The sequence below is a fragment of the Brassica rapa genome, chromosome A06 (assembly GCF_000309985.2).
Source record: "Brassica rapa cultivar Chiifu-401-42 chromosome A06, CAAS_Brap_v3.01, whole genome shotgun sequence".
Lineage (NCBI taxonomy): Eukaryota > Viridiplantae > Streptophyta > Magnoliopsida > Brassicales > Brassicaceae > Brassica > Brassica rapa.
The window spans coordinates 22,582,828-22,593,118 of NC_024800.2; the positions used below are offsets into that span (position 1 = coordinate 22,582,828).

Genomic DNA, 10,291 nt, shown 5'->3' on the forward strand with positions numbered 1-10,291 from the left:
CAAACAACCTCTACAAATGCTTGCAATCAAAGCGTTAGTGTTTTGAAAGAAGCGATTCACTCAAGTTTCCGTAGCTTCACATGAGAGTGTCTGCTTACTTCAGACACGTGTCTAGAGAAGACCCTAGTTTCATGGGACCCAGCTTTTAATCTTACGTACGCGAGCGTCCTTCGAAACAACGGATCGGATAAGGTTTATTTATGACTCTTAATATAGCTCATCACCATTCATCTATCTCATGTTGCTATTACAATCCTATATTTTTATTGTATATCAGTGATCGCTTGAACCAGACTCTTGCTTTTGAATATTACATCATTCAATTATTATTATTTTTTAATTTTTATTTTACATCATTCAATTATTATTATACTTAGTTTATGTTATCTTCCTATATATGGTAATTATGACAACGGATCCTGAGAAGTAAGAAGTGCGTGGGCGTGGCCAGAGAAGTAGTAGTGCCTAGGAGTGCCCCTCACGTGTCAAAAGCGAAAGACTAGTGGTGCAACTCCATTCAAAATTAGCTGGGCCTAAATGAACCTCCTCATGGCTCATACTTCTTTGAAAGTAACCGAGAAGCCCAAAGCATCTGCTAGCTCTAGTGAACCGTGAGCCTTTAACAGCAGCGTGAAGTCGGATGTGCTTTCAGTTTGTTTGTTTTTTTGCTCTGTGCTAATTATGGCGGTGGTAGGTCAACTTCAAAATATGGTTCCGTAGATCACTATTAACTCAACTTCAATGGTGTATGACTGTATCGATCTCAGCTGGATTTTAGAGTGGAATTGTTATTTAGGCTTATGTTATCATTTGAGGGATCCTTTAGGCTTATGTTATCATTTAAGTGCTCAATTATAGAATAGAGTTCATGATTTTAACATTTATATCCAAAAATATAAACTACAGAGCGGAAGGATTCTTTAGTCTTTTGTTATCAATGGTTCTTGCCTGTATAGTCCTTAATTTACAAATTATCAAATTCTACATATTCTTATATATCCTTTGATGTTAAAGCCTCCTTTCTTTACATGATTTATCCACAAATATATAAGAGTGAGAAACGAACTTTCAATTATACATATTCAAAAAAAAAAAAACTTTTAATTATACATCACACGGGGGAAAAAAAACATTACACGGTTTACTTCCATCAGTTTCTTTACTACGTACACATAACTAAGTTAACACCCTTCTCCCTCTCTACGTGTAACTTTGTATCTTTATATGAACATAGTAACATATACGCACGGCTTTATCGAAAAACATACATAAACGTAACGTGCGTATATGAGTAAACTAATTAACCAAAGCACGATCTTTTAGCTCCTTAGCCAAAGCAGGCATGCAGCTAGAGCTCCTGGCGAGACCACCTTTTTCAGGCTTGGTGGGTCTAACCATCGTCTTAGACCTCTTTTTGAGAATTTCCTTAACTGCTTCTGCTTGAAACAAGGCCGGATAACTCCGGCCTAGCCTGTTGAACCGCGCACATGCGCTCATGTGTGCCTTCACTGCCTCCTCACGGCGCTTCTCCACCACTAACTCGCTGTTGTTCATCTTCTCCATCTCTTGCTCCACCGCTTCTGAACACAGCCCGCAAATCAGCTTCCCTGAGAATTTTGAACGCACGCGGCTTATATACTCTGGTGTGCACTCTTCAGACATGCCACAACACTCGCACTTTGCATCTTCCACTTCGGATATCGCTGCTAAGGACAACAAAGTTGTTGTGGTTGCACTTGCGGTTGGAGTTGGTTCTTTTGTTAGAGTATTGTCTGTGGATATTTGGTGTGAGATATCCGAGAAAGTGCGTTGAATGGGGGCCATGAGTATGATTGGTCTTTTGGTGGTTTCAATCCTGTTTTGTTGTGTATAATAGTTACTCGTATCTATGTTTTTATGTTTGTTACTTGATATGATGATGCGTATTTATAGTGTTAAGAGAACGGTCTCGAGGGTTCTGTTTCCCTATCTACTTTTGTTTTTGGCCTGCCGATAAAAGCATGAACAATTTAGCTTTTATTTAATGAGTTAAAAAGGACCAACCTCACATGTATATCTTGAGCAACACGGTAAAGCCAATAAAAAGTTTCCCTTTTTGTCAGTGGGAAAGATGATGTTTATTTGGTAACACTTTTTTTTCCCTTCTTATCAAGGCTCCAACTCTAAATGAGATAATGGTATTCTTGTAGGAAACTGGTAGTTAGAAGAATAATATGAATTAAGTAAGGGTTATTGGTTGTTGTATTTTAATGAATTTAAAAATCCGAAATAAATTTAGTGTTATTGGTTATGTGATTTTTAAATATGTATTAAAATAAGGTGTTATTGGTTTAATGATTCATAAATTCTATATCAAATCAAGTGTTATTCAATCGTACGAATTTACTAATATATTTGATTTTATAATAGATTTGTTTGAATTTTTTAATTAAAAATACAAAGACTCAAATCCGAAGGAAAACCTCCAGATTTGCATATTTTATTTAAATTTATAAATACTATATGGATTTCTAAATCAATCAAAATATATAAACTAATAACACCATGTGTAAAGAAAAGTTGGCCGAAAGAATATAAACTTATATATGAAATTAAATATAATTAAAATTAATGATATTATATAATTTTATATTGCATATTGGTCTAAAACAATTAATAAAACATATCACAATAAAAATTTATTGATATATGGTATAGACTTATGTATGTATTTTTACGCTCTGATTATTTCCTTTAACTAAAAAGAAGACAACTAGCGTAACAAATAATAATAGATGTAATTTCGTTCGTTGAATAAAAGAGAACCAAGTTGCTCACCTATTCATTGGCATCTGAACGACGTGCATGATACTTTAAGAAAGAAAACCCTTTTTTTCATCTCCATCTACTTCCAGCAAACTCCAGCTGCATGCGATATCGTTTTCAACTTAACTGGTGTTTTCGTAACGATGACCCTTTCGTTTCTTAAATCTAATTTTCTCTACACACATTATAACAATAAATGGATTTTTATCAATTGGATTAAGTTGGTCCAAATTCGTCAAAAAATCTATTAAAATTCGTTGTTTTTTGTAGTCTTGATATGATTTAAATAAGTTTAATCACCTTTAATTACCAAATATTTCTGCCTAAACAGTTCAAATTTGTAAATTTCACTAAATGGATGGTGCCGGACTTGTTATATCGATAACTCTCATGTAGCTTACGCTTCTCTTGATACTTTTTTTTTTTTTTTTCTCTTGATACTTCTTTGGATTGACATTTCAACCATTTTTGTTGTTGCATTTGTCGCATTTACTTCAGTTTTGTTGACGTGTATAGGCGCTGAACCCATAATCCTTATTGGTAACATAGTTATTGCACTTGTCCGACTACTATAATCGGTTCCCATCACAATACCCTACTCTTTTGTCCGACCTTAATTATTGGTAACTCTTATTCTTCATCCATCATATTTATCAACTACTAAAGTTGAAAGAAATATCGTCAGTAGCAATTCCTTTGTTATAGAATAAGAGTTTTCAGAACTGGAGATTGGTAATCCCATAACCATTCAAAGGTCGTCGCAAGAAGAAAACCCTATTAAGCAAACATAGATATAAAAAATACAATGGACTATAACAAAAGAAATAAAAGGCATCATACCACTAATATTATAAGTTTTGAGAGATGCATCTTAAGATCTATTTCTCATATCTCACACGATATTGGGGGTGATACTGTAGAAAATTTACATTAAAAATTAGTCTGTATAATTTTTTGATTTAGCTTTAAAGGATGTAACTTTAAAATATCCTACAGCTAAAAAAAATGAGGCTTTAGAAAATAAAATTTTTACAACCATTTTTTGTATGTTTTTGTTGTAGCTTTAGTTTTTTGATTGTAACTTTAGTTTTTTTGTTGTAGTTTTAAAAACTAAAATAAAGTATGATTGGTAGTATTTAAAGTTGTAGATGAAAACTAAAACTAAAGTCACTTCCTACAACCCAACCAATCACACCCATTGTTTTGTTGTAGTGGTATACTTTTTTTTTGTAAAAAAATTTAGTCTCTTTGGTTACAGTTTAATAATAATCCGTTAACTTCTATCTCACGCAATTCTTAAATTCTATGTGTAAACTTTTGTTTTCCATCATTTTCTTTTGATGCGTGTAATTTATGGGATCAAATAATATGTTCGATTAATTTAATCTAATTAAAAAAAATTATAAACTCTTATATATTTATTAACTTTTAATTTTAAATGCTGGTAAAATAAAAATGAAAAAAAAAATCCAAAAAAGAAGGAGACCAATAGAAAGAGTGTGATGAAACCAAACTCAACCATTCTCCGCGTTTTTTTCAGACCTCTCAAAACCAAACCCCACCATTCTCTTCGCCTCCTTAACCGGCGACCACTAATCCCATTCTCCTCTTCTTTTAATCTCCCAAAACACACTTCACCTTTCTATCAAAACAAGCTTTCTTCTTTCTCTCTGTTTCAGATCGACAAAAATGAGCAGCAACCCGACTCAGATCTCCGATGACTACGTCTCCGAGAACAGGTCCGGCGTCGGCGGCGGGATCTCAGATGTCTACGGTGAGGATCTCGCTACGTTGGATCAGCTCGTCACCCCTTGGGTTACCTCCGTCGCTAGGTCAGTCTCACAAAAGAACATTCCTTTGGCCGTTTCGCTAGATCCAACATGATCTGATTAGCTTTGATTTAAAAAATTATTTTTTAAATTATTTTTTGTTGCCTTGTTGTGGAAGTAAGAGCAATGTTAGGGTTACAATAGATTTTTTATTTTTTAATTATTTTTTTGTTGCCTTGTTGTGGAAGCAAGAGCAATGTTAGGGTTACAATAGATTTTTTTTTTTGTGTGTGTGTGTGTGTGTGTGTGTGCAGTGGGTATACATTGATGCGTGACCCGAGATACAACAAGGGACTTGCTTTCACAGATAAAGAGAGAGATGCTCATTACTTAACTGGTCTTCTTCCTCCTGTCATCTTATCTCAAGATGTTCAGGTATTTTATTATTAGGTTCATATGATTCAAAGATCCTTTTCCTTAGGTTATGCTGATTTTGGTTTGTGGCTTACTTATAGGAGAAGAAGATGATGCATAACCTCCGTCAGTACACGGTTCCTCTGCACCGTTACGTTGCCCTCATGGATCTTCAGGTGATCTGTTTTTTTGGCTTGTTTGTTTGTTGATACAATGGGGGAGCTGATGAGAATCTGGAATCTTTTCAGGAGAGGAACGAGAGGTTGTTTTACAAGCTTCTGATTGACAATGTGGAGGAGTTGCTTCCCGTTGTGTACACCCCGACGGTTGGTGAGGCTTGTCAGAAGTATGGGAGCATTTTCAGGAGGCCTCAAGGTCTTTACATCAGCTTAAAAGAGAAGTGAGGATTTAATACTTGATGCAAATCAACAGTACTGGTTTGGATTCAGTTATTTGTGTTTCTAAGTACAATTTGGCATTTCTTTTTAGGGGAAAGATTCTTGAAGTGTTGAAGAACTGGCCACAGAGAGGGATTCAGGTTATTGTTGTTACTGATGGTGAGCGTATACTTGGTCTTGGAGATCTTGGTTGCCAGGTAAACAGAGTTCTCAACACTCGATCGAAGACTTAATCTCTCTTGTGATATGCCTTTACCTTTTTTGTTGGGTTTGAATGCTGTAAAATTCCTACAGGGAATGGGAATCCCAGTTGGCAAGCTTTCTCTTTATACAGCTTTAGGAGGGATCCGTCCATCGGCTGTAAGGACTGAAACAAAAGCAGCTGAACATGTTTAATTCTATGTAGTTCTGATGATAATGTAACACATGCAGTGCCTTCCAATCACCATTGATGTGGGTACAAACAACGAGAAGCTCCTCAATGATGAGTTTTACATTGGACTTAAACAGAAAAGAGCAACTGGCGAGGTTAGCTATTATATTTCCTAATTTTCTCTACACTTCTTGTGTTCGTAACATCCATGTTTTCAGAAACTGAGAATTGTGATTGCGTTTTGTTAATTCAGGAATACGCAGAGTTTCTGCACGAGTTCATGTGTGCTGTTAAACAGAACTATGGAGAAAAAGTGTTGGTTCAGGTAAATCATACGATCGATCGATACTGCTAAGACTTGTTTTCTTCTTCTTCTTAATATTGTGTTGATATAAACATTACACTCACTCTTGGTTTCAGTTTGAAGATTTCGCAAACCACCACGCGTTTGAGCTTCTCTCCAAGTACTGCTCCAGTCATCTCGTTTTCAATGATGATATCCAAGTGAGATCTTGTCTTCAGCATTATATCACTTTTTGTGAGTTTTCTGAAATGTGACTAGTGAAAATTTGTTGTCTGTGTAACATTGCAGGGTACTGCATCCGTGGTGCTTGCTGGGCTTATTGCAGCTCAGAAAGTACTTGGTAAAAGCCTATCTGACCATACCTTCTTGTTCTTGGGTGCTGGAGAGGTGAGACCTAAAAACATATACCAAATAAGCTTTTTTGTCTACTATTTGTTTTGTTACTAAAGACTTTTATATCTTTGAAGGCTGGAACCGGAATCGCTGAGCTAATTGCTCTTAAGATTTCCAAAGAGGTAGTCTTTTGCCTTCATGCTTATTTCTTTGCTACCTTTGCTCCTTCTTGTCAAGAATCTGTAACTTTACTGTTTTGTAGACTGGAACACCAATCGATGAGACCAGGAAGAAGATTTGGCTTGTGGACTCCAAGGTATTGTTGATTACATCGTTGTTAGCTATTACTTCTTCTCTTGGTTCACTAACGAAACATCCCTTTGAATGATCTTGCAGGGACTGATTGTTAGCTCGCGCAAGGAATCTCTTCAGCACTTCAAGCAGCCATGGGCGCATGACCACGAGCCCGTCAAGGAGCTCTTGGGAGCTGTTAATGTAAATAAACAAAACAATTCATCTTAATATCTCTTCATGCGTAGATGACATATATAACATTCTCCCAAATCAGGCAATCAAGCCAACAGTGCTCATTGGAACCTCTGGTGTGGGGAAGACTTTCACAAAGGAAGTAGTGGAGGCCATGGCCACCTTCAACGAGGTTTTGTTTCCATCTTTTGATATGCTTTCTCGGTATCTATGCTTCTTCTTTTTTTCTGATGGTCTTCTTACTGTGATGTGTACAGAAACCCTTGATTCTTGCTCTCTCAAACCCAACTTCTCAAGCCGAGTGCACGGCTGAAGAAGCTTACACATGGACCGAGGTAACGATCTAAAACCTTATTGATACCACCACAAGTGAATTTTCATTTTGATGCAACTACAAATAAGCTGTGTTTGATTTATAGGGTCGTGCAATCTTTGCAAGTGGAAGCCCGTTTGCCCCTGTTGAGTATGAAGGCAAAACATTCTTCCCTGGCCAGGTTCTTTTGTTGTTTACTGTGTAACATCTTTATCCACAATCCACGGCTCATGCTCCTTTCATTAACACCCTTTTTTCGCAGGCAAACAACTGCTACATTTTCCCAGGTCTCGGTCTTGGTTTGATCATGTCCGGTGCCATTCGTGTCCGTGATGACATGCTTCTAGCAGCTTGTAAGTACATTAAAACTGTTATAGTTAAAACTCGCCAGGAATGACCATAAGTTTATACATTAAATTACATCCTTACTACTAGTTAGAGACCATTTGTTGAGTCTTGTTTGTAAACTGTGTGTTACAATTTGTTTTTATCAGCGGAAGCTCTGGCCTCGCAAGTGACGGAAGAGAACTTTGCCGACGGGTTGATCTATCCGCCTTTTACAAACATCAGAAAGATCTCTGCTAACATTGCAGCCAGTGTGGGAGCCAAAACTTATGAACTTGGTTAGTTTTCATAATTCTCCATATGTATAAATTATGATGTCGAAATTATTTACTTTTGGAAAAGTCTGATGTCATGTTGTTTGTCTTTTTGTTGTTGCAGGATTGGCATCGAACCTGCCTCGTCCCAAGGATCTGGTCAAGATGGCAGAGAGCTGCATGTACAGCCCTGTCTACAGAAACTTCCGTTAAAAGATTCTTTTCCACCATTTTGTCTCCCCCAGCTTTTCTTCTTTACTTTTTGGTTCTTCGGTTTTGCTGCTAAATTGGACACAACTTTTATAATGTTTGATCGTTTTTTATATAATTTCAACTTTAAGTACTGAAATATATAATACTTTTTGTTTAATGAATAGTAAAACATCCATGGCTCATTTTGTGTATGCCTTAGGTTAGGGTCATGTACAAAAAAATTGTTAGGTGGTAATCTTGCACTTTGACATGGTCAAGTTGTCTAGCCAACTTTTTCCTTTCCCAAATGAAACTCATTTGTAAAGATCGGCAGCCTGTAATCAACTTGGTAAAGTATAAGATTTAATAGTGTCATGCCCTGTTAAAAGACACATTTGTTTAATGGGGGCAGTTTTCCATTATTATTTTCATCTAAATTTAGTTAATGTAAGATTAATATGTTCTTTTTTATATTTAAACTACCATGTTTTTTTTATCGTCTGATTAATTATGCTATTGCAACGATGAGAAATATTACATAGACGATTTTACAGTTGACAATTCTACCATCATATGAGAATGCACGTCTGACTGCATCACTTCAAGCCGCCTATGAGATCCATGTTCGATGATACGCCATGCACCATGTTGAAGACCTCTTGTAATCATTTTTCTCCATAATTTGCATAATTTGCGTTTTCTGGGGTTTGAACCCCAGACTTCCTGATGTAGAACCATTAATGAACCATTAATGAACTCTTAATCAAACCATTGGACTAAGGAACTTCCTTTTTCAAACTAATATGAACTTGCTAAACTACCATGTTTATGTTCTGTTTTACCTTTTTCAAACTAATATAAACTTGACCTTTAGAAAATAAAAACTGCAGAAGATGATTAAAAATTGTTCTTTGATATCTTGCTAAGATCACCATTTTAACTGGCACAGAATGCAATGATTATAAAACATATTCAAAAGAGAAGAATAAAGAAAAAAAAGTGCCAAAAGAGAACATTTGAAGTGATTTTGGGCCTGAAACTATAATCATTGCAAAGTCAATGATCCTATCCATCATATCTCAAAACTCAAAAAGTCAAGAAAGATATATAAATCAAATAAATGGAAAATAAAAGAAAGAGAGTAAAATTGCAAGTGGTGGCCCTCCATTAGTGGCATAGTTATTTATGATAATGATGATCGCTTTGATTTCTTGTTTTTAGAATGGGTTGTACATTCATTGAACACAATTGTATAATTGTTCATAGCCTTTTTGCCTGATAATGTTCTTTAAAAAAGGATAGGCATGCCTAAATGTGTATCGACCATTGGTATCAATATGTTCATCATAACTTCCTCTTTGGAACGCATTATTTTCCAACTTTGCTTCTATTGTATTCACCATTGGGTGTTCAATTATAATATCTATTGACATACTCAGATTGATTCGATTAAAGACTTTTGAAAACTCTAGCTGAAAAGCCAAAGATTTATGAACTTTAGGGAATACTACAGGATTCACGATTGGACAGATAGAATCGGCTTACCTTTTTGGCATACACTTGCCTACTTGTTGGGTCGTCTACAAGACTACAACGGACACACATTTTTTTTTTTTTTCCACCAAGTTTTAATTTTATTAAAAGATACGGGCCAAGCCCAATGGCCGAAGCCCACATACAAAGGCCCACATTACTACTAATCGGCCAACCAAACAAAACACACCAAACCCTAAGCCCAAATTGGCAACCCCGGCCCAAGCCCACCTACTCGAACCCATCACCGACCGACTCTGGGAACGCGGGCGTCGAGGAAGCTGAAGCGCGCCACGTGTGAAGATCTTGACCATTAATTAGAAAATTAAAATGTCACAACAATAGAACTAACACAAATGAATATATTACAAGTTTTGATCATTAATTATTGTGGTGATTAATCTCATGAGCCCGACCCGACCCTAAACAGGACCTATATATCCTATTCTGAATAACCCGACCCGACTCGAACTAGCTACAAACCGAAAACTTGAATGCCTAACACTGATTTTAGCCACAAATCTTTAGTTTTAGCCACAAGCTTGTATGAATCTATTTTGCCAGTGTTTTTATCGTTATTATTTAGTGTTTCATTCACCTTAGTACTCTAGCAGACGACACTTGGAATACCCTAACTAGCCCATTTTAGTTGATTTTTCACCCATGAAACTACAGCTGATTTGATTAGATGCCAGAGCTATTAATATTCTTAAATGGAGTTGAAAGATCCTTAAACCGTTAATATATTTCTAAACTTACACTTGATTATCGT

General features: G+C 36.1%; 3 protein-coding genes across 3 annotated transcripts in view; 1 reads left to right on the plus strand and 2 right to left on the minus strand.

Annotated features, from left to right (window-relative positions):
• Positions 1-10,291, minus strand: part of LOC103874503 — a 524,448-nt gene that overhangs the window by 65,810 nt on the left and 448,347 nt on the right. The window lies entirely within an intron of this gene.
• Positions 1,051-2,092, minus strand: LOC103874432. Its single transcript, XM_009152858.3, has one exon. It carries the CDS (start codon positions 1,822-1,824, stop codon positions 1,297-1,299), a length of 528 nt encoding a protein of 175 aa, XP_009151106.1. The 5' UTR covers positions 1,825-2,092; the 3' UTR covers positions 1,051-1,296.
• On the plus strand, positions 4,233-8,189 carry LOC103874433 (NADP-dependent malic enzyme 3). Its single transcript, XM_009152859.3, has 19 exons — positions 4,233-4,637; positions 4,889-5,009; positions 5,090-5,164; positions 5,237-5,388; positions 5,478-5,583; positions 5,681-5,746; positions 5,819-5,914; positions 6,013-6,084; positions 6,180-6,263; positions 6,352-6,450; positions 6,531-6,578; positions 6,659-6,712; positions 6,793-6,891; positions 6,965-7,054; positions 7,140-7,217; positions 7,302-7,376; positions 7,458-7,548; positions 7,690-7,818; positions 7,919-8,189. The coding sequence occupies exons 1-19, from the start codon at positions 4,495-4,497 to the stop codon at positions 8,005-8,007; spliced, it is 1,767 nt and encodes a 588-aa protein (XP_009151107.1). The 5' UTR covers positions 4,233-4,494; the 3' UTR covers positions 8,008-8,189.

Coding starts and splice junctions, on each gene's coding strand:
- LOC103874432 (XM_009152858.3), bottom strand. CDS start 1,824: ATGGCCCCCATTCAACGCACTTTCTCGGATATCTCACACCAAATATCC.
- LOC103874433 (XM_009152859.3), top strand. CDS start 4,495: ATGAGCAGCAACCCGACTCAGATCTCCGATGACTACGTCTCCGAGAAC. Junction 6,085..6,179: donor GAGAAAAAGTGTTGGTTCAG/GTAAATCATACG, acceptor TCTTGGTTTCAG/TTTGAAGATTTCGCAAACCA. Junction 7,549..7,689: donor TGACATGCTTCTAGCAGCTT/GTAAGTACATTA, acceptor TGTTTTTATCAG/CGGAAGCTCTGGCCTCGCAA.